At 44.2% G+C, this 24483-nt stretch overlaps 1 protein-coding gene across 2 annotated transcripts in view; it reads left to right on the top strand.

Moving 5' to 3' along the window:
- The window catches only part of CACNA2D4 (calcium voltage-gated channel auxiliary subunit alpha2delta 4), a 131332-nt gene that overhangs the window by 31090 nt on the left and 75759 nt on the right, over positions 1–24483 (top strand). Inside the window, exons 11-23 of one of the 2 annotated variants that reach the window (XM_027793002.2) lie at positions 1291–1404; positions 2518–2596; positions 4655–4788; positions 6521–6538; positions 7812–7889; positions 9188–9268; positions 11709–11783; positions 13212–13298; positions 17420–17491; positions 21631–21692; positions 22369–22436; positions 22575–22620; positions 24080–24177. In XM_027793002.2, the coding sequence (XP_027648803.2) occupies positions 1291–1404; positions 2518–2596; positions 4655–4788; positions 6521–6538; positions 7812–7889; positions 9188–9268; positions 11709–11783; positions 13212–13298; positions 17420–17491; positions 21631–21692; positions 22369–22436; positions 22575–22620; positions 24080–24177 (1012 nt within the window). The remainder of the gene's footprint in view (positions 1–1290; positions 1405–2517; positions 2597–4654; positions 4789–6520; positions 6539–7811; positions 7890–9187; positions 9269–11708; positions 11784–13211; positions 13299–17419; positions 17492–21630; positions 21693–22368; positions 22437–22574; positions 22621–24079; positions 24178–24483) is intronic. The other variant, XM_027792998.2, reaches the window with a different exon arrangement.

The raw sequence follows: 24483 nt of genomic DNA, 5'->3' as shown, positions 1-24483 counted from the left end.
GGACTTGTGAATTGAACCCTAAAACATCTAAAAAGTCCCAGTTCACACCCCGTGCTCTTGTTCTCCCATCCAGTGCTTGCTTTTATTTTATGCAGTCTTGCCACTTGGATACCTTTTCCCACATTTATAAGATATAACTAGCCTCTCCAGTTTAAAATTGCTTCTGTGTTTGATATAACCTTAGTCACCCTTCAGTTAGTCTCCCATATGCTTTCCATCTCATGCCATCGGCTCTCATTAAACTCTTGTGCAGAGTTGACATATCTTCCTCTTCCCACATTTTTTCACTCTGCATCAGTTTCTGTATCCTCCTTTGTTGATTAGACTTTTCCTTGCTCAGGGCACAGAAGCAGTAAGATGCTGTGCAGGGAGAAGGTGCATGCTGACACTGAGCTAGGAGCTGCAGCAAAGCAGCTGCTTATTTTTGTGCCTTGATGTCCTCTGTTACCTTCTCTGGTGACTGCTAATTCAACACCTGCGTTGGTGCTGCATAAAGCACTTGGTCCTCTAGAGCTGGTTTACCTGAGGGCATGAGAGGCACACGGCTCTGCATGCCGGAGCACTAGATAAGTAGCATTCAAACACTGGTCTTACTGGCTGAACAGGCAGGGTCTAGCTTGCATGTTAGAACATACCTGTTCAACACCTTTCCATGTGTCCTTGGGAGCACATCAACACTTGTACTAGAGTCCCAGCATAATTCCACTCTACCTTAAATATCACTTGTGCACAGATAATAATGACAGTCATCTGTCGTCACAATGTATGGCCTTTCTATCTGACAGATTCATAACTTATTTCAGCTCTGATGGCCGTAGCCTTCTTTTTTCATGTGCTCCTGCCTTTCCCTGCTATTTTTTGGCAGATTGATGGATTTACCCTGAAATAATGACTCTGATTTCCCCCTCCTCTCGCATTTTCTGCCATAAAAAGTGACAGCTATTGCTGTCAAATCAGAATTGCAGTGTTTATGGTCAATCTATAGTCATTTTGCATAAACAAATGCGACTGTGCAAAAGGTGAGGCAGCAGGGAATCACACCCTGATTTTCTCCTTACTATTTTACCTCTGTAAAGCCTGCTGTGTCTACATGTGTTAAGCAGGGCTGTATAAATAAAAAAATTATACGCAGCATACAAACACAGTCCTTATGCAAGCGGAACTCTTTCTGAGCACAGTGTGAGGTTTGCAAGAGGGACTCGGGATCTGGCCCAACATGAATAAATACGCTACAACTACACACAAAGAGCCTACGCTGAGATAACTAATGCTCTTTCTCTCTGATTGTAGTTCAGAGACGCTGGTCAAGGAGGCTTGTGTAACCAAGCTATCATGCTGATCACAGACGGAGCAGTGGAGGATTACGAAGCTGTGTTTGAAAAATACAACTGGCCAGATCGGAAGGTTTGTCTGGGAAGTGATAAATAGAAAGGGAGAGGAAAGGTGCTATTCTGCTATGGTGGGAATAGAAGAGCGTGAGCAGGGCCGTCTAGCAGAGTTGAGCATTCGCATCCTTCGATACCCATGCGAATCCGGCTGTAAACACAAAAAAAAGTAGCCAGGCAGGAGCCTGCTGCAGTGATTTTAGAGGTAGTAGGATCACAGACAGATATCTGCAGGTCAGTTAGGTGTTTTTTTTCCCCATACACTTGGTTTTCTAAAGGTGTGGGCAATCAAAACAGTCTCCTGATAAGATGATGAAGACTGACCCAAGTATTTTAAAAAAGAAAAGGAAAAAAAAAAAACCCACACCAAAACTTTTGCAAAGAATTTTAATCCCATCCAGGACTGTATATCATTGGTCCTGTTTGGAAAAGTTTTGGCTATTACTAGTTCTTATGGCAGGCAGGGGAATGGCCCAGACAACCCTTCTAGGTGCCTTCCAGCCCTATTTACGTCAAGGTCTGTGATTACAGGCTTGTACCGGCAGAGCAGACTGTGAAAGGGGAATAAACCACAGTTCATCCTAAACCCTCCTGATTTATTTGTTTTCCTCATCGCAGCTAGCAGCAATGCACAAAGGGAGAGAAGGAGCCTACTGAGAGACCAGATCATGGGGCTGTTAAAGCAGTTTATTTCAGGACTGGCTCTTTTGTTGTTGGTCAAACACAAGAGAAATGGTGAAGCTTTCTCTAAATGATTCATGCGGCCAGCTGTTCCCCTGGGTAAAGGATTCTTGTGAGCTATAAACCTCTCCGCATGTGGTTGCTGAGTGCCTGGCAGAGCTGCTATCATAAAATCAAACAGAATTTGCACTTCTGCCTTGTTATTCAGATGATCCTGTGTGCTACTTGGCTTTCTGGGCTTATTGTAATTGGAAATTAAGTTCCAGCCCACAAAATGCAAAACAAATGGAGCAAGAGGCTCCTGTCTCCATGTGAAGGCAGAGCTATTGCTGTGCCCCACAGACAGGCATTCACATCAGTGTATAACAGGATGCCAAAGCTCAGCCATTTGGATTTGGTAGCACATTACCGTTACAGCCTAATTCTTCTATCTTTGCACTCTTGTTCCCAGGTCCGGGTTTTCACTTACCTCATTGGACGGGAAGTCACTTTTGCCCCCAACGTGAAATGGATTGCCTGTAACAACAAAGGTGCTGTATGGAAATGGGTCCCCAACCCCCATCACACATGGATTGCCACCATGGGGCCCTGGACCCCTCTAAGGCTTACCCACTGCAACTGGGGCCCATTAGCCCTTAGTTGGAAGGCAACCTAAGGAAAAAGCAGATCCTGCTAGTCCACGTGAAGTGTGCCTGTGTTCAACTAACACAAGCCTTCCGTGCTGAGCCACCACATTTTCCTGTCACAGTGCCAAGGGACACTATGACCGAGATTCATGTTGGCTGTAGTCCACCTAAGTCCCTGTGCTTACTGTGTCCCAGTTGCTGGCTTTTGACAACCTGTCTAAAACCCTGTCAGAAAGCCTGACATCTTTTGGCTGAGATGTAAAATGAACATCTCTTCTTTAAAGATTTTACAGCACTTTTCACAAGGTCTGCAGGTTAACCCTTAAGTCTTGGCCAAATTGTTTGTGCATCAGTGGTTTCCCTGAGGTCCCAGAATAGCTTGTTAAACTCACCCCAAAACCAATATTCTCTTGAGCTGGCAGGAAATGGCATTAACGGGAAAATCCATTCGGAGTAGGTGAGTCACCTCTATGCGTTTGGGGCCAGTTAAAAAGTCCAGTTAGCCCTATCAGAGTCTGCAAGGGTAAAGGAAGAGAAGGGGAAAAAAAAGTCTTACCTGTTTGGGCATGACTTGGCCTCAGTGTGCCTGGAGGCAGTCTGCAATGCTACATCAAGTATCCTGCTAAAAAAGGAAAAGGAAGGGAAGACTGGAGCTGGGGGCTGACTGGCTGGGTATATCGGCTCTTTTCCTGTCTGAGCAGTGTCTCCAGCAGACTAAGAAATGCATGGATGCATTTGCTACTGAAAATAATTGACAAGATAAGAGTTGCTGGCCTGCAGAATGTCGGTGAGCTGGGGACGTTCAAGGCTCAAACTGTCATCTATTAGCACTATGAATCACACATAATATTTTTAGTTTTTCTTAGATGAAACAAAAACCTGGATTTCAGACTGCATATTCAGCCATAAAATTAGTGACAAGGAATTCACAGTGCTGTTGGTTTGCCATAAAATGTGAGAATGGATTCTCTTGAATAACCAGAGAACAGAAATATGCTCTTTGCACTTGAATTCTCACTTACCAGACTTGAGCTCTGCAGAAGGCTCACTGATTTTGGTTCTTCTATTTCTACACATTGTATAGCTCTTGTAGTCCTTGTTTTCAAGCACACTAAATCTGTTCTCACATCACAAAGCTTATCAGATCATGAGCCCTTTCACATGGCAGTGTCTTCCTAGCAATAACAAAAGTTTTCCGTCTATCTCACTCCATCCTATACCAAGTACAACCAATCAGTTCCATGTAGTGAGAAACAGGAGAAGAATCCTTGTGTCATTATACTGTTAGCATTTCTAACCAGTTAAGCAGCTAATTTTGAGGAATTTTTGATAACTTGAAAACATTCTTCCTCTCTACTCTTTGTTGTAGTGTTAGGCTGTTACGGGTCCATCTGCAGGGGAAAATCTGTGGAAATACGTAACTTGCACATTCACATTCTGATTCCAATGGGTAGATGGAAGTAGTCATCATCCTTGGATGTAAAGCTTGGCAAACTGAAGAGTAGAGCACTAGAAAAAGTTTGGAAGAGAAGTTGCGTGTTTTGGCTTAACATAAAATTGGGCAGGCCAAGTGGGTAGCCTAGTGGAATACTTTGCTTGCATATGTTTGGCCTTTAGGACCAAAAGCAGCCTGATTAGTGGATGGTTTTGCCTAAGACCCAAAGCAACATTTTATATCTGCTCAGCATGATTCTGGTTATATCGAGACTCTCACCTTGAGCATTGGTCTGGTATTTTGAGAAGAACAGAGACAGTGCTTTGAAACTCTAGATTTCCACAGAACATGTGTCCACAGAAGCTTGTGGCTACAGGACATGTGAAGGCACTTTTTGTAAAGGTCTGGTAAACTGTCTGGGTAGATAGAATCTTTGATATCCAGTGTTCTAGCTCTGCACGGACAGCCATTTAAAAATACAGAAGATGCATTAGCAGAGTGATTCACATCTCTGTTTTTCCCTGAAGGCTACTACACTCAAATCTCAACGCTGGCGGATGTTCAGGAAAACGTGATGGAGTACCTGCATGTGCTCAGCCGTCCCATGGTCATCAACCACGACCATGACATTATTTGGACCGAAGCCTACATGGACAGTGCGGTAAGAACCTACAGCACAAGTCTTTGGTCAGCAAACAGCAGGGCCTATGGCCAAACTGGCAAAGGTGTTAGACACCCAGCTAGTATGTTAGGCATATAACTTGTTCCAGCTTCCCCTCTAAATATCTTATGTGTATCAGAATCTAAATGAAGTCCTGAAATTTATGTAAACCCAGGAGTTGGTTGATAGAAATTACTGGTCTCTAGCTCTGCTAAGACTCTGCTCACTCCTGGTGTTGAGATGTGTATGCACACTCAGGTCTGAATACTGAACCTGCAGTGACCCAGGAGCCCAGGACTAATCACACAGGCACAGCATGACTTAAGTAGTGCTTCTATGAAAGCAGGTTACCTTCTAAAGGATTATTCGCAGGAAAGATGATTTACAGCTCAGGATACAGGTCACAGAGATTTATTTCCTCCAGCCCAGTAGCTAAATGCATACCGCTTTGCCTCTCAAAGATACAGATCTCAGTTTGGGAAACAGGCTCACTGTTTCACTCCTTGAGCTAGCAAGGCCCAACATCACCACAGATGTGGGTAAAGGACACATCACAAAGGACCAGACAGTCAGCACCCCCGTGCCCCCCCTTTGTCTCAGGTCTGCCCTACGGGACGGCATTCAGACCATGGGCAGGTGCTGTTGCGGTGGTATGTTGCCGAGGCAGCCTTGAAATTCAAAGGAGTGAAGGGAAGGACAAAGTAGTAGACCACCGCTGAAGGAACCTTTCCCTGCACCTCCCCAAATAGAAGACATTCCTCAATCTCAATCTCCAACTCTTTTTACGTCTCCAAAAGAAAAAAAAGAAAGTTAGTTCTTTTGGGGCTTTCTATGCTTTCAAGGAGATAAAGGGTTTTTTTTCCTGTGCTGGACTCTTCACCCCAGAGAAGTGTCTGCATAACTGTGACAGCTACAGCTGACCAGAAGTCAGATTACCCTCTTCCAGAAACAAACCTGAGGTCTCAGGACTGTTTATACTATCTGAGGTGGGAAATCTTTTAGAAATATTGAGAGTGTTTCCATACAAAGTCCCACTGTGGGACTGAAGTTATTGGCTCTGGTGTGGCCAGCAGCAGCTTTAGCATGTCTGCCATGGCCTTGGGGAGAACCCACAGTTTTTAAGTTTAAGAACCATGGTGAGAAACCTGAACTCTCTGAGCTGAAGTAAAACCAGGGGTACTGAGCCTAGCTTTGTAGCAGGAAATGTGGAAGTCCAGGTCACACATGGCAGTGCTTGATGTTATGCTCAGAGTCTAGACCACACAGACCCCAAGAAATACCTCTGAGGCAGCCAGGCTTGCACTGTCACGGTGCATAGATGTTATACTCAGAAGGCTCTTATGGGAAGGGACCATCCCACGCCACTGCGCTGTGGCTGACCATTGAGGCTGCAGCTGTGGCACACTAGCTCTATGAGGGTGACGTGGAGATATCTTCTGCTGCAGGAGCTGTGCCAAGTGAAAGCTGGGGACATGATACTTGAGTGTGCTAAGCAAAACCTCCAGAAATGCTACTAACTACCCAGCAAGTTTATTCTATTAGCAGGCACACCACCACTGGCACTGGCACCAAGGCGGCCACAGGGATTTGTTTGCTACACTTTTTTTGCTGCATCTCTTTTCTTGTCTCTTGGCTTGGCTGGCCATGCTCTTCCTCCACCCCAGCCTCTCCATCTTTGATTCATTCCTCCAATCATGTATTCATTCATCTGTCCATCCATGTCTCTCACTAGCTGCCACAGTCTGAGGAGGTAACTGCACCCCTGTGTTTTGTGAGCGTGCTGTCTCCCATGTGCAAGTTGGTGTGTTGGTGCCAGCACTCAGCCACAGCTGGCCTGTACATCTGGAGGGGGGTGGGGGCTGCAGCACTGAAGGAGCCCTCTTACACTCACAAGAAGAGAGGAAATGCTGGATGTACAGGAGAGCTGTGTTGTGCTGTTGGTTTGGAGTAGGTAGGGGTGCCTGTGTTGTGCAGTAGCTTAGTTCACTGGATCTCTTTTTCCATATGTCCAGCAAGCACCACAGAAGTTTACTTGCTGTGTGGTAGTGCAATTGCTGCTGTGAACGGCAAGTTTCCACAAAGAATCATCCAGACCAGTAATTCAAGCTGCCAGGCTCAATTCTTCATCAAGTGACTGTATAGATTATTGACTGGCTCCTTTATGGCTCCCAATATGTATAGTAATGGAGACAGGAGGTCATTTCTTGCCTTGCTACTTACTTGACCAAATAAGAGATGGGAGAAGGATGCTACTGGCATTGAGGGACCAGGTCCTTTTGATAGGCGTATTTGGGAGATTCCTTTGCATGTCTTGCCTGTTTTACCTCCTTTCATGTGTGTTTTTAGAGCACCTGTCTTTTGCAGAACTGTGAGCATCTGTTACCCCATTACACATGCATGTCCTGTATCTTCTGTAGAGATAGATCACCTTGTTTTATCTGTTTGGATCATGATTTTGTTTCTGTTTTTCCTAAGCTTAGATGGTTGAGTAACAAGTATATATAAGCAGGCTTCGTGTGTATTTGTGCATATTTTAAATATTTGCCTGTGTGTTTTTCGTTTGTGGTATTCATGTGTTTGCAATATAGAAGATACCTTGTTAGTGATTCTGCTTGTATTTGTGTTGCTTTTCTCTATTTTGTGCTCCTTGTGTTGATGGTTTTTACACTTGTTGTATAAGGGCTCGTGTCTACACTCCCAATACATGGTGGTTATAAATTGTGCCACCACTTCTGCAGGTACCTGTCTCCTCATTAGAACAGCTCTTTAATTTATCCTGCTTCAACACATTACACTGGCTTTCATCCCGTCCTCATCACCCCACACGAGCAAGCATCCATCTCATGACCCTCTTGGACACAGAGTATTGGAAAGTGCTGCCATCTTGTTTTTAAAGGGGTGTGGGAGGCATGGAGGCAGCTAATTGTAATCAGCATCTGGGGTCCTTGGGAATTCCAGTGCCTCTCGTTCGGGTTATCTGTGGTATTGCATTTGCTAACACACGGCTCATTGTTCTGTGGCAGCTCTTTGCATCTCAGGCTCAAAGTCTGTTGCTCATGACAACAGTGGCTATGCCAGTCTTCAGCAAAAAGAACGAGACGGTGAGTGCAACACAGGCTTCGCTTTCCTTCCAGCCAGCACAGATGAAAGGATGCAGCAGCCCTTCGCGGGCTTTTAAAGCCAATGGATCTCTGAAAGAACAGCCGGCCATTAGGGACTGCGGTGGACCTCTGGCAGGATGGGCAGCTGATAATCTATCTGACAACATGATAGCCTGTCATTTCCTCTGAATGCTATTTCTTCAAAACACCCCTTTAAATATGACACTTCTCCCTGTTTTATCCCTTCTGTTTTCAAACTGAGCCTAATTCACAGACCCATAAAGTTTCAGGCTGAAAGAGATCATTACCTTGTCTAGTCTGTGCATTTTATTGCAGACCTTTACATTTCATATAGACAGTTCCTTCTGAGCCCAATAACCTGTGTTTGGCAAAAGGGTCATTGAAGAAAGGCATCCAGCCTCAAGTTCTCCATTGTTGTTTCCCACTCTCTGTTAAAAACTGGTGTCTAAATTCCACTTCCAATTTGTCTGGCCTCACCTTCTTGTTGTAATGGCTTTCTCTACTAGATTAAAAAGCCTGTACCCTTTTGGTATTTTTTCCTGGGAAGCATCTTCTACACTTCAATGAAGTCAAATCTGTCTGCTTTTTGATAAAATAAGGGCATTTCCTCTGAGTTTTGAAACCTTTTAGACACTGTTTTGCATACCAGTTCTAGTTTCTCAGCATCCTTTTAAAATGGTGGAAAGTGCCTTACCACTGCTGTACAAGGGACAAACTTGCTATCCAGGTCCTAAAAACAATTGTCTGCCCTCTCCACCCGAGACTAGCCTCAACCTGTATCAGCACAGCGCTGCACTGGGACCCTGTGTGTCATTTTTCCATCATGCTTCCCAGATGCTTATTAAACAACCAGCTTCCCATTTTGTGGGGATTTCCTGCATTCTTTTTTCCTAGATTAACAATTTTGTATTTGCCATTTGGTTTAGTTGACCCAAGTTGTCAACCGATCCATGTTGTCTTGCATGATTGCCCTGTCCTTATTGTTATTTACACATACTGAATGTAGGGTTTTGCACTCAAAACTTGTTTTCAGTGATTTTATATTACTTCTGAATCATAGTAAAAAATGCTGACTAGTATTGGGTTGAAATACTCCTCTCCATAAACACTGGAGCCACCTCTTTAGACTTTTTGAGGTACATTAGTTGGTTTTGAATGAACATATTCATACAAGCCTAGAGAGTATATGTGAGACTAGTAGGGAGGCAATAATGTGTATTCTGATAGAAAACTACCCTGGCCTTGCTTCTGAAAAAGGATTCTCCTTTGTTTTTAAGCGATCTCATGGTATCCTCCTGGGTGTGGTGGGCTCTGACGTACCACTGAGGGAGCTGTTAAAACTTGCTCCACGGTATAAGGTAAGACTGAGCTAATGCAACCTGTCATTTTGCACAGCAAAGTCACTAGCCATTCTTCAGTGGGCATGACTGAAAAATCATCCCTCTGCCTCTAGGAAGAACTATGAGCATAAAGCAAGACATGTTGGATGTGGTAATGTGTTGTTTCTATATAGCACGTGGGAAATCATTCACTACTAGAAGCTCTTAGGTTGCTTCAGAAACACAAGGAATGGATGATCCAGTAGATTGGCAACAGATTGTGGAAACCTTGCATCTTGATGATCACCAACCTCAATCCCTCAGAGATATGAATCTGACAGCCTATCTCAGAATTAAGTTTTATATCCAGTTCCCAGTGAACAAAAGCTGCCATGCCAACTGGCAAAAAATAAATTAGTTTCACTGTCAATATTCTTAGCAGAAAAACTGAGGACTGAATGGACTATAGCGAGCCAACTTTTGTCATGCTTAGAGGTTACTTTCTCCGGATCAGCACGAAGATTTCTTGGCAGGACAGTGTGCAGGAAGCTGGCTCTCACTCACTTGTGCTGTACCTAGATAGAGTATTCGCTCTCCAGAATTGTCAGTCCAGCAATTTTCCATTAACTCTATGTTCAATATATCTAAAAAAGTACATTCGTCCATAGGAACTCCCACCAGAGGTGCACTGTTTCATTTGGTTTCTGCTGTAAATTTTGTGCAGTGTCCTTTTCTTCAATCAGTCTGCACACCAGGAGACAGCAAGCCCATCTGAGGATCACCATGAAATCAGGCAATTTGAGCCATCATTTCAAGTTTTCGGTTTCTCTTAAATAACTATCAGACAACTACTACCAGTTAGGCAGTTGTCCAAAATCTGATTGCTGAATACTCACAGGACTGAAAGTGCTGTCAGAAGCTATGAATATGTTTGGCACTTCCCCACATGGATGCAGGTCAGATCATTCACATGCAGCTGTAGGAAATGATCCATCAGGCAACCCAGGAACTGAGTGGCAGGGTGCATTCACTAGCATACAAAAGCTAACTGGTTTGGATCTGGGAGAACCTTGTCTAGAAGCTTCAATTTTTATACGCATTTATTTTCTCTATAAGACCAATACCTTTCCACCTTCCTCCCTCCACATCACTCAAAGGCCATGTATCATGATATCTTTCTTCTGGGCCAAGGAGGGACACTGTTCTTTCCTCCAAGAAATGCCACGGAAGGAGGGAAAATTATTTGAAGGATTTCTCTACAACAGAAGCAGGACACAACTTTCCAGAAGCTCTTCCAACATAAGACCAGTTCGGAAACCTATGATCCTGCACTTGAACCCCCTGACATACGGGTTACAAAGGACCAGTTCCAGAGTTACAGCCCTTGCAAGCTTGTACATTTATGATTGCACTTACTGGGCTGGGAAATTTCAGCTTTAATAGGCCAACAAGGAAGTTTGCTATAGTTCTGATCCAATGTCTTGGTTTTATTCTTACCACACAGAGCTGAGCTCAGTGTGCTTTGCATAAAACTGTTTCACATAGAAGGAGTCCAAAGTTTTTATCTGGGATGTGTGAAATAAAGAATTCATTCCCTCCAGAAAGGCACAGATGGATTGTAAATGGCTTACCTCCCCAGTTCCCTACTGTTATCCCTCCAGGATTGTCTCTATAGGAATATAAAGTTGCAACATTTTTTTGAAGATAGAAACCCTAGCCATTCTTGTTTTCCTTGAGACACCTCTTGTTTTGGCAAGCACAGGCTATCAGCAGATTTTTAGCAATTCAGGTTTTATCTGGAATTTGTATTATATATGGGCTTAATCTGAGTCATTGCTCTCTCAGAAATCTCCTGCAGATCAGGTCAGCCAGTGCCTGCTCTCTTTAGATCATGCTATTCCTTAGCAAGCATTTTAAGACTATAGGCTTGTACAATTGGCCTAGGCTAGGTCTGGTCTTGCCAACACTGAAACATAATGCAGAGCTCCTCTGAAGACTCACCAGGTTTCAAGGGAAGCCATCTGTGAGATTCATACTCACTTGTTTGTTCACTGCTCTGTGTGTGTAGTGACGGGCACACAGACCTGTCACCACTGTGCCGGTACTGTTTACAACATTCCCCATCGTTTTCCATTTTATGTGCAGCACTGCTGTGCCTGCTGTGTGGAGCTTATTCTGCCTCTGGGTGGTAATTGTCCACGAGGACAAAAAGACGTTAGGAGGGCATCTTTTTCTGAATGTGTACACAAATCAACTACCTGACCCATCCTTTTGTGCGTCCAGGCATAGTCAGCCTGCTCAAAGCAAGCGGCCAGAGATCCAGAGATAAACGGTTTGAGATGGACCCTACATTCTGCTGGTCAATACCTCTAAAAGGAAAATATTTCTGAATCCTGGTGGTGCCAGGGTACCAGTGGCATCCATTACACAGCAGTGGTTTTAGCTAAAGCACTGATTATTCTAATGCCTCTTTCTCCAGCTGGGTGTCCATGGATACGCCTTTCTTAACACCAACAACGGATACATCCTTTCACACCCAGACCTCCGTCCTTTGGTATGTACAGCTGTGAATTTGAAAACCTTTGCTTACTTGGAAACCATGACTTTCAGGGATGCTCCTGATTTCTTATATTTTATTGAATTGTGAAGGCTACCATGCTCTGATATATAGGCACCCAGGAGCATGAGGGCCAGAGAAATCAATTCCACGTACATAGATGTGTATATATATGCAGACATATGTATGGAGCATAATGTACCCTGCCTGTCTGTCCTCCATAAGAGTGCACAAGGGCTATATTTGTATGCATCTGCTGTACTGTGGGTGCACATGTATCTGTGTCCATGCAAGGTTTCATTGCTAGGCTGAAGGAACAATTTCCCTTGCTCGGGCATATCTCCTACGAGAAGATTCAGCATGATTAGCACCCCATAATAGCTACCCAGCAGCTGTAGTGTTGGACATTTTGGGAATCTGAGGCTAGCAGGTACCACAAACCCTAGTAACATGGTAAGTCAGAGATAAATTAGAGACCAGTAGGCTGCGAAGACCTTCTGGAACTTGAGTCAACACAAGGACATTTCTCCCTCATGGTGCCACCTGGAGCTCCAGACCACACATCTGTCTGCAAACACACAGCTGGCCTCATTACTCAGATACCCAGGCATGCAATGATTTTACACTTCATACACATGCCTGTTGGCACAAATCCACCTGCACACAGCTATAAGCATTAGTGTGGTTACTGGCAAGAGAGAGGGCCACCACAGGGCTTCACAGCAGCGGTCTTCAAAAGAGGCAGCTTTGCACAGGGAGACCACAGGCACGGACGGGTAGTTACTTCAGTATGTGAAAAGAAGGGACACATTTTGTTTCCAGGATGGAGCACGGCAAAGCTAGGCGAGGGCATTGCTTTATCTTCCACGTAAAATTGGCCTCTCTTAGTCAGATTCGCACCATTCCCTTTACCTGGAAGATTACAGGGAAATAGCTCTCTTGCATCAGCTAGCCCTAGGTGAAAAGCCTACCGTTCTGTCAGTGGAGTCAAAGCCTAATTCTCCTCAGAAAAGATCTCCTGCTGGTATTATCGTGTTAATGGGATTACACTTTTAGCTGGGGGAAAGAACTCATTTCCTGGAGGCAAGTGTATTGTGCTGATCTATTTAGAAGAATGCTGTCACAGAGGAGGTCTGTAGCCTTTACCTGGAAGTTTACCTGTGTTCCTGCCTGTCCTTTGCTCCTGGATCAGCCTCTCCCACTTGAACTCTCCTAGCCCTGCACTGCCCGCATAAATACATGGCATGAGACCAAGAAGGCACTTGCACCCAAACACTGCCTTCCTAGTCAGAAAATAAATGAGACACCCCTAGTTTTCAACTTACATATCAATTCTTAAAGGCTTAGTTTAGAAAGTTAGTTATCTAGCCACTTACTTGGGTATTTTTCTTTTTTTCCCTTTTCTTTTATTTTAATAAATGCCAGTATAAAGAAGGAAAGAAACTGAAGCCTAAGCCAAACTACAACAGTGTAGATCTCTCAGAAGTGGAATGGGAAGACCAGGATGAAATAGTGAGTATCAGAAAGTGAATTTAGCTGCCTTTGTAGCTCCTTCTTTCTATTACTTTGTGTGCCTGTATGGAAGGGGTGGGGGAGCAGCAGGCATTCCTGGTTTTTTCTGTGCCTGACTGGCCCTAAGAGAGGTTAGTGCTCTAAAAGAGGACAAGTATGATGCTTCCCTACAAAGTGCTTGTCTTCATTCCCAGTATGAGTTTTCCTTCTCATGGAACGTGCAGGAAAAGCGCTGGCAGGGGGAAGGAATAACTTTGGAGGGTACTGCAGGAAGCCAGTCTGTGTGTACTTGTTCCAGATGCTATCTTAATACAAAGCCAAGAGAACTTAGGAGTATGGTGGTGTCCCATGCACATAGTATGTGACATACAGCTGAAGCCACTCAGCTAATGAGGTCTGTAACAAGGAAAAAAGTACATTCAAAAAGAGACTGAAGCTTGTGGTCACTATTACCAATAGGTAAGGTGGACAAGGGATTTAGACACTTGAGGAAAAACAAATTTCCAGAACTCACCTTATTGCACAGGTGTGGAGACACCAAAAAAACCAGCTTCCCAGAGGGAAAAGATTAGAAAATACCTTTTCTACTGTCTTTTGAGCAAAATTATTTAAAAGTGATAAACAAGATACAGCATGCACCTTAACACCTGGACATGGCTGCACTGCACAACTAGGAACCCAGATATAATGACAAGGTAGACAGGTTCCTCTGTGGCTGGTTTTCTTTTGCTCAGAAGAATTAGGGGAGTAGAGATACTTAAGTTACTAAGAACTGAATTTGGAGTAAGATAGAATTAGCTGTGGGACACACACTTCTGGATTACAGGGGACACTGCTGAGATAAATGGATCTGATACTATAGATATCCACTTAAACTGCTAGGACAAACAAACTGCCCAGCAAGAGGATCGAAGTAGCTACTGCTGCCAGTGCAGGCCAAGTACAAAAGGACACACCAAAGGAACCTGGGAAGTGTAAGAATGGCAAATTGACAAATGAAACACAATGGAACTGGGTGTGAAACATGGAAAGCAAGACAAAGTAAGAGGCTTTACATGCAGTGGAACCACCAAGATGCAGGTTGCTAATGGCTTTGTGTGGGTTCACTGATGTCTTCTAGGAGCTCTGCTCCCATTACAATTTTCTCTCTCTCTGGAGCCACTTTGAGAGGTGTTCCTCTTTAGCCAGTTTGCTATTTAAAAAAAAATATTAAAAAATCCAGGAAACATGATGACTTTGCTGTCATATTTATTTGGCTAACATGTTCCTGCCTGACCAAAAAACATCGATACCTGAATGCAAATATGATGCAAAGTGCAAGGTTTCTGTCCACAGGCAATTAGAGTAAAACTATCCAGTGAAAAATAAAAGGCAAAAAAAGCATGAAGAACAAAGCTACTTGGTGTTCCTGTACTGCATCTTCCAGAATAAAGAAAGGTTGCAGTCACCGAGGGTACAGAGACATTCAGTGACACAATCAATATCTGCAGTGTGACTTCAGCAAGTCTAGAGACTCTCAAGATACACCCACTGCAGCAGAAAGCTGCCAACATTTCAACACTTAGATTTGCAGCTATGGTATTAGATCAATGACAGACTCAACATCAGTTGCAGTATAATCTCAGCAACACTAAAAAGCAGCAAATTCAGTCTGGAAAAATATGTCCAAGTGCTAATGATGTGTAATATAGCCAGCTGGTAAAAAGAAATCTAGGGGAGGGAAGATGGCACTATCTGGAAAATACCAGTTGATGCGTGATAATAGTATCTGGAGGGAGGCAGCAAGGAAGTTTGGGCTTTTGAAAAGCAACACAAGGATATTCTTAGTGTGAAGGGAAATCAGAAGGGTCAAGAGATCCTCCCCAGCAGCCTAGGAGCTGTCACCCAGACAGATTTTCTTCACCCTTGACATAACCACTGAAGAAGAAATTAGTCTGCAAAGATGTTGAAACTGAGTGGCAAAACACTTAAGATGTTGTGAGACCCCTCAGGTAAACTGTATGTCTCTGTTGGTTTGAAACCACACAAACAGACAGGAGAAGGAGTCAGCAGCACTTGTTACCAGTGGTGGGGATGGCACAGACTCATTGCCCTGGAGCAAGACACTTTGCTGTTCGGGGTGTCAGGAACAAGTGCTCCAGCATGCACCAGAGCACCCCTCCATGCAAACTCTGCTACACACTTTTCAAAGTGGAGGCCAGCCGCTGCCAGAAGTGTCTTGCCTGAAAAGGACTGAGCATTATGGGGGCTCCCAGACACCAGAATTGTAATTGCCTTCTTGGCTGGGATAGAGTTAATTTTCCTTTTAGTAGCTGGTACAATGCTGTGTTTTGGATTTAGTAGGAGAATAATGTTGATAACTCACTAATATTTTTAGTTGCTGCTGGGTAATGTTTATACTAAGTCAAGGACTTTTCAGTTTCTCAAGCCCTGCCAGCCAGAGGGCTGTGGGGGCACAAGAGATTGGGAGGGGACACAGCCAGGGCAGCTGACCCAAACTAGCCAAATGGCTATTCCATACCATAGAACGTCATGCTCGGTATATAAACTTCAGGGAGTTGGCCAAGGCCTGCTTACCACTGCTCAGGGACTGGCAGGGCATCCAATAGTGGGTGGAGAGTAATTGTAACAATTGTATAGTGCATCCCTTGTTCTCTTTTCTCCCTTCCCTCTGGATTTTACTCCTCTCCCCTTCTCTTCCCTTTTCATGACGATGATGATGATGATTATTATTATTATTATATTAAATTATTCTTACCTCAGCCCTTGAGTTCTACCTTTTTCCCAGTTGTCCTCCCCATCCCTCGGAGGCAGGGACAGGCAGGGAGTTAGCGAGCAGCTGTGTGGTACTTAGTTGCCAGCTGGGGTTAAACCACAACACTTCTCAATGCCAGAGAAGCTGAAGCTGTTGAGGAAGAAGCAGCAAGCCTGGATTGCGGCACCAGCCTACAGCCACTGTCACTTGGGGGCTGGGCAGAAGACAAGTAGCCTGCCTGCAGACTAGCTGGAGCTGAGGAGATCCAAGGAGATCTGTTATCCACTCATTTACTTCTCCACTGCTTTATGGGGCAGTGAAAGACACCTGACATTCAAGAAGATATGGATGAAACAACAATATCTGAACTAAACCCAGAACCCATAGCAAATACTGCAGGCTGTCAGACCAGATGAGCATATGCCGTGGCTCTGGCAGGAGGTCAAACACTCTTAGCCAAAAAGGAGTAATAGTACCAGTCAGTGTTTTGATTTCCAAGGCATGGGCCTTGGGAAACACAAGCTTTATATTCTAGGTCTGTAAATAACCCACATCAAACAGTCATCATAAACAAAACTGTGGCCTTGTAAAGCAAATGCAGTTAAGACTGGCCAGCACCTGAATGGAGGCCTTTCTCTGGAAGTAAGGAAGCAATCTGTGCGAATGAATAAGTTACTTCCCACCTTTTTTTCTATCCAAGCTGAAGTAATAGGCTGATATGCTCTGGCAAGCTGGACCTAAAGTCAAAGCCTCTGCGCTTGTGGAAAAATTCCCTGGCTCTTTCTTGCAAGAGGCTGAGAGTCGATGTGAAAATTACATTTTGCCTTTGGAACCTGGATGGAATAAACTGCTCTTCTCACTGCTCTGCTATCACAGAGTCTTGCTGTGCTGTGTTAAACAGCTGCTTTGCCGCACCTTAAAAGTTGTGCAGAATACAGCTTATAATCTATAAATCAGTTTTGAAATGTCAAAGAGCTTTGGAACTGGTCTGGGGGAGTTAGTGGGTGTCTCGGTTGCCTCCTCTTCCAGGCTCTCAAAGCACTGTGCTAACGGCTTTCTGGCTGCCAAACGGTCTGAAACTTGGACTGGCAACTTCATAGCTTCCAGATCCTTTCTTTTTGCTAAAAAGATATATCAAGTTTTCAGCATAAGCCATTATTATCCTGTGTCACTTAGCCTGACTGAATGAGGATCCTGACCACTGAGAACAGGTTTTCATTTGAAGCAGCAAGAAAGAGCTGGGGGTGGGGGTGAACCCACAGTCACTCTTTTCTTCCAGCCCCTGTACGTTAATGACAAGCAGCTCTATTAATTCCTATCCTGCCCTGACTGGAGACACTAATGCTAATCTTGTTCGTCTCTGCAGCTGAGAACTGCCATGATCAATGGGGAAACAGGCTACCTCTCTATGGATGTGAAGGTCCCTGTGGATAAAGGGGTAAGAAATTATCCTTCTGTTAGGTCACATGAGGGAGGGGATGGAAGTGGGTGCTGAAGAACCACGAAGGATGTGGTTTTAATTCTCAGCATTTCTGAGTGTGCGGATTTTATTGTTTCACCGCATACATAACACGTGCTAAAGACATAAAATAGAACATCATTAAAAGTGCTTTTTATACCTACCAGCACTCTGCTCTTACAAAGGTATTGGAAATGCCTCACAGCTCCCTGCTTTCTCCAGGCAAAGCCAAAAAGCATGTTGTTCATTGTTTATAGGGCTGTGAAATGAATCAGAGATCTTCAAGAGTTTAGAATGGGGAAGACTATGTTGAGCTGACCTAGACAGAAAGAGGTTTTGAAACCACTTTGAAAACACTCATGAAAACTTTATCCCTCACTCTGTCAGAATGTGATTTCCTTTATCCAAGTCCAGGATTAAATTTCTATGCAAATATTTACAGACGTTTTATGAAAAATCCTAGTGAAATGGAGCCTTTTGAATGTTCCCTACCAGCTCTAATGCAGGGTTACACATCTTCACTTGGAATCAGTGCAAAATTATCTTGTACATTTACATTCACTGGTACTTTTTCATTCAGGTTTATTTAACTCTCCTAAAGATTTTGGCTTTCATCATTTCCTGTTAGGAAGTATTCCAGAGTCCTGCAAGTTTCACTGCCCAGAAGACTTCCATATTTCAGGAAAATTTTCCATCTTTTATAGAGAGCTTTTTTTTCAGCAATCAGGCTGGCTGAACTGTTCCCATGCTAAGCCACAGCCATCACCAATTCCAATAAACTGCTCACAGCCACTGCTGAAATGGTGCCATTTCCTAGTGAAGACACCCCTCCGTTTCCTCCAAATGGTTGTACTGCTAGATCTTGTAACTAAATTCTCTTTATTTTTGGTGTTTGCAACTATCAGGTACCTGTCAATGGTTTTGCCCTTCCTCTCCTGGGCATTGCCAACACCTGCATTTGAAAAACTTGCCCACTTTTCAGTCCAAGCAGTTCAGCAATTATTTTTGTTTCCTTTGCCTCTTGTATCATTGATGCACAGGTACCAGGGCATCACTGAATTATTTGAGTACGGTTTCCCTGTTGCTCTGTGGACAGCATCTGTTCTCTGCAATAGGAGATTTCTGAACAAGGAGCTCCAGATCTCCTTTCTGCTGTCCCTTCATTTTTTTTCTCCCTCCCACAGCTGTGCCGGAAAAGCTGTCTTGGTTTCCGTGTTAGCTATTTTTTCCAGTTGCCATTTTTTCACATGAATCCCACTCCTCTTTTTTGTCCAGTCTTTCTAATTTTTAGGGCTGTTGGGACTTTTTCTCAGTATACAGATAAATACTATTTTATTTTGTCTTACAGATCACTGTGCATAAAGGCTCCTAAGACAGTCTATCTTTGCCTCTCATTAAATCTTTTTCCCTTGATGTCCTGTTGTTTACCATTTCTTTTTGTTTACAGTACTGCAGCTGGTTCTCACTCCACATCTTATTTAAGTCCACTTTAACTGATTCTTTAGAATAAAATTTCATGAGAAGCTGTTTCAAGTGCTATATATAAATCCAAATACATTGCACATCCTTTATTCTGTTTATTCACTACCTTTGTTATTCTGTCAGGAAAGCAATCAGGGTTTTCCAGCAAGATCTGTTCTTTGTAAGCCTAGATCGCTTATTTTGCTAGCTTAACCTCTTTCTCTGTCTCTGTGCATCCTCAATAATATTTCTTCTGAGTCATCCAAAGATGCCTTTTTAGTTCAATACTTTAGGGACATCTTTCTACTCCCCTACCCAGGAAAAAAAATAACAAAAAGTAGCCTTGGTAAGAGATATTACCTGTTTTATTCTGCAGCTCTGCAAGCTTCATGAAGCATAAGAGGAGACTGAAGCTGAGTATGTGACAGTTTTACTATTCTCAGAATACACATGGAGTGGGGACCAGAAGTAAAACTTGGCGATTCCCACTTGTACTCTGCTAGCTGATGAAGCAGAGCGGTGTTGAAACAAAGAAAGTGCTGACAGAGATTTGAAACAAAGAGAATGAGTTAGGCAGACTGTAGAGAGAAGGGCTGAGTGAAGGGGATAGAAATTATTCTGTCAGCCACACAAACATTGATGGCCAGGTTGATCCCAGGTAGGTACTGAGAGCAGAGTGAGATAGAGAGGGAAAAGCAAGGGCCAAAGACAAGGGGTGGTTGTTAGTGAGATCTAGTGGCAAAAATGCCTTTGCTTGCACCTAGGGTACAAAACGGTTGTGACTGTGAAAGCAAAATAGCAAGGAGATGGGTAGAAGCTGTGGCAAACCACTGATAATGGCATTAGCCAGGACTAGCTGCCTAGTACAGTGACAGTACCAAAACTGGAAATACATGTGTTCCCAGACCGCAGGTGCTGGTAGTCAGCTATCACTGTGTCAACACACCCATGTTCTCATCTTCTCCCTTGCTCTGCACTATGTAGAAAAGTCCTGCCTGGTCATGCTCAGCCCTGCTTGGCTCAAGGGTGCCTCTGCTTCTCTTTCTTCCCATGGATAAGTGGTGATGCCTCCAGCTATCTTGGGGAGAGCTGGCCAACCATCCCTTCCCCTAGTCCAAACAGGGGTTTGACCTCCCTCCCACCAGATGCAAGTGCTAAGTGGCTGCATGTGCAGAAGAGGGACAGGTCACGGGAACAAAGGATGAGCAGAACAAGCCCTGCTGAAGGAAAGAGTCTCAGAGTAGTGGCACCTCTGGGCCATTTTCTACTGCACCCTTTCCTTCAGGGACAGGCTTATGCCCCCAGGTCTCGTTCTTCCCCATGCCTTGCCACCTCTGCCATCAGATCAGACTGGCAAGGAAAGGGAGGCTTAATACCTCTTGTGCCTTCCCGCAGCCACCAAAACACCACCATGCCATGTTCCCTGGGGATATCACAGCGCTTTGGGAATATCTCAGCTCAGCAAAAGACTTGAACCCTGTTTCTCAGCAGTACACAACTGCCATGCTTGGAGAGAGAAGGGAGGGAAGGGGTTGAGCCATCTGCCACCTCCTCACCTAACAATAACCCCATCCCAATCCCCATCAGCCCATCTGCTCTGTGCACAAACCTGGGGCACGCTGTGGAGCTGGCACTGGCTCGCCCTTCCTGCCCCGCTTCACTTCTACTGCTGCACAACATGAGCAGGTTAGAGCCGGCACGGCTTTCCCTGGGGAACACTGAGTTTTCTGTGTTCACTCCCTGTCTCCCACACACATCCTCTCACCTCGTTTTCAGACTGGGGCTGGGATTTTAAACATATTAGGGTTCATATACTGGCATAAGGGTTGGATAGAAACTTTCCAAAAACTATTCTCCTTTGGAAAAGAGTTCCACTGAAATCAACACTTTCCTACAGGAAAAGGCCAGTCTGGCAAACAGCTGAAGTTCTGAAGCAGCTTTCAATAATCTGAAATGACTTCAGTTGAAATGTCAGTCTGAAAGAAATATTTTCATGTGAATCAAAATGGCTTGGATTTGAATCAGCACTTTTTTTCAATTTGAAAATTTAATTATTTTTTAATGACATTTTTTAACAAAATCAGAATATGTTAACGTTTTGTTCCAGTTTGACATGAAAGCAAATGTCAGGAATATCAGCATTTCCCACAGGAGTGGGGAGACGTGGCCTCAACTGCCCACCCACACAGTGGGTAGGTTTGCTATCCTGCCTCTCCTCCAACCCACCTCTCCTTCCTACCTGCCCCGCTGAGCCCCCCTTCTGGGAATGATGATGATGTGCAAAGCCATCAAGGATGCTCTGTATAGCAAAAGAGCAGCAGAGCCCCCAGTGTGTTAAGGATGCGGGAGGGAAGGCAGCTTCCCCCCACCCCTTCCTGCAGCCTGTGCAAGGAGCCCTAGAGCAAAGAACGGTTTAACTGAAGCCCTAGATGGAAAGATAAAGTGGCTGCCTGGATCCTGAAAGTCACAAGTTGCTGAATATGCTGAATACTGCACATTCATCCCTGGCTCCAGCCAGCCCTAGCAGGGTGTGAAGCATTGGTAAAGATCAACTGCTTTTGCTTAGCCTTGGGGACCTATATCCCAGGTCCCCATCATCACTATGCTCTTGGTCTGTCAGATGGTCTCTCACTTTCTTATTCATACTGTTATTCCAGAAACGAGTTCTCTTCCTCACCAATGATTATTTCTTCACGGACATCAGTGACACACCCTTCAGGTGAGCAAGGACTCGCATGACACCAATACAGTGTATTAGAAGTCTGCCAACAGTCTGCAAACTGGTCCCTTCGTAAAACTGGCTACAACTCATGAGTAAAGCAGTGGGAATAACTGACTTCTTTGTTCCTATAGCTATTAAAATATTGTTTGGGGTTAACTCAAAGGGAGTATTACAATTTGTCTGAAGTTCAGAGTCCAAAAGCTGTACTTCTGGTGAAGCACGTTGTTTCATTTCAGAGAAGTGAGATATCTTCAATTTGCAGTTCTGCTAAATATGTTTTATGTTCTGGTGTATGGTGCTAAACAAAACATTGTTATAAACTGAAAGTTATAAAACATCACATAAGAAATCAAGCAAAAAAAAAAAAATGTTTTTTCCCCAGCTGAAATGGTTTGAAATTGGCACAAATTTGAGAAATGTTGTTGTCCTAAACATTCAACATTAGCAAAAAAAATTGTCACTGAAAATGTCTCATAGCTCAACAGACAGGTTCCTTGGCCTTTTGCGCTGAAGCTGGATCTCACTTAATCCTCTTTTGATGATGTTCTTTTCTTTAATAGCTGTGGAGGGAGTTAATGGCTTTAAGGGTTGTAATTTCAGGGAACGCAGTGTCGTGTTTAGGGATTACACCTCTTCTTGCTGACAAGCCCTCTGGTTTTCTTCCTACCTTCAGCCTGGGTGTTGTACTGTCCAGGGGACACGGGGAGTACATTCTGCTGGGGAACACTTCAGTGGAAGAAGGTAGGTTAATCTGAAACAGCTACGCTGTCCTAAGGGACAAGGTAGCTACTCTGAACTTCACTGCTTCACTTCCCCTTCACAGTATGTTTCTGCCTGTCTGCTGCCTAACTGAATGCCCCGTGTGTTATCTGGTTTCAGGTTTGCATGACCTGCTCCAGCCAGACTTGTCTTTAGCGAATGAATGGTAAGTGGGGGAAATCCTGTCGATGACACAGGACTTTGTCATGAGATTTTGGCAAAGTTGCCAGCAATTTGGCTTGAGTTCACCACCCTCCGTGGTCGAGAGAAAAAGCAGTGCTGTTCAGGGGCTGTACCTGCAAAGAGACTGTCTCCAGGCAATTCAGTTCCACCTCTTCCTTTGGGAGACGCATCAAGGCCTGGCACATCCCTCTGCTAAGAAACATCTCCTGAGATTTATCCTCAGTCTTCTGCACTCAGACTCATTTTGTTCCTCCTTGCGTTGTTCAGAATTGTGCTACAAAACCTACAGCATGTCAGACCTGTCAGAAAATTTTGTTGCAAGCTTGGCAAGAGTTTGAAATGTTTTTTCAAATCCTAGCTTATTTTTGGTTAGCATTCTTCTGAACTGAGCCTAGACCTAATTTCTAGTGAACATGGAGGTGATTTATGGCCCCTGTTTCAATAGCCAGCATAATTTATGGTTTTGCTTGGTTTGGATATGAAACAGGGTGAAGCATGGCACTTTCCATTTATTGCTGTGAGGTTTGGGATTTTCATGAACCCAACATTCAGCTACACTCAGGCACACGAACCCAGCCTGTATCAAAGCCAAAATAACTATATTCAAGCCCTGCAGCCCTTCACACCTCTCATTGCACTGTCAAGTTTCACAGGCAGTGCATTTGTGACACAAGCAGTGACTTCTCCTTCTTCTACTCTTAACTTGGGGTGTCAGCTTACCACACTTTACATATTCATTTCTCTTAGACTCCTCTCATAAATCACTCCTTTCAGCCCCTCTGTGAGTTGTAAATCTCCCTTATAACCCCTTCCTCTCCCTTGTCCTGACAATGAAGTGGTCAAAACTGGAAGTAGAATTAGAAGACTGGTTTCTTCTATAATACAGAGCATTTGTTAATATATTCTCCTGCTTCTCCTCAAACTGTGTCCTAAGGCTCCTGCAGCTGTGTCCCTTTGGGACAGCTTTCATTGCCACCGTATCATACTGCAAGATCGTTCCTCATCTCACATTTTGTTTCTGTCTCTTGCTTTTTCTGCTCCCAGTCTAGCCTTACCCACATTACACATGACTGCTTTTCAGGTGTCTCCATCACATTGTTTTGTATACACAGATACAGGTATACACCTTACACAATATATAATGAAGAAAACTGCTGGAGGGATTTGGGAGTGCTATGTAACATTGTGAGCTTATGCTGGAGAACATAACAGCAGCCCTGCTAAGCACAGCAGTCAGATTAATTGGTGTTTGGTTTATTGGTAGGGTTTGACTTACAGCCACATTGTTAGATTTTGAGCAGGCACAGCACACAGCAGCCATAAAATCTTTGCAGCCCAAGGTTTCTCACTGAATTTTTGTTTGCAGTTATTATTTTCCAGAAGCATTTCCTTGACTGTGGTTTCTCTTTGCCCTTGTGGGCTTCTTCTTCCCTCCCCACCAGGATTTACTGCATCACTGACATTGATCCAGACCACCGGAAACTCAACCAGCTGGAAGCTGTGATCCGTTTCCTCACCGGAGAGGAGCCTGACCTGGAATGTGAGTCCCAGGCACTGAAAGGGCCCTGTTGGCGTTTTCCTGTGCCCATAGTGGGGGAGAGGGGACTGTGACAAACCGATTGGTGTTAGACTGAGCTCCTGTGGCACTTGCTCACACAGGCAGGACTGAACTCTAAGCCCAGCTTAATTCACAAGTGGAAATGAGCTGAGGATCCACTTCCTTGTCTCTGTTGAAGAAATTTTTTTCCATTTCAATCTGTCACAAAACTCGGCCTTGCTGAAGGTCTCAGCATAGGAAATACTAAAAAGTGGATTGCTTGATTGGAGCCTGGCAGGGGCTGCACAC

The sequence above is a fragment of the Falco peregrinus genome, chromosome 6 (assembly GCF_023634155.1).
Source record: "Falco peregrinus isolate bFalPer1 chromosome 6, bFalPer1.pri, whole genome shotgun sequence".
In the NCBI taxonomy this organism is placed as follows: domain Eukaryota; kingdom Metazoa; phylum Chordata; class Aves; order Falconiformes; family Falconidae; genus Falco; species Falco peregrinus.
This window is presented reverse-complemented; position numbering and strand designations above follow the sequence as displayed.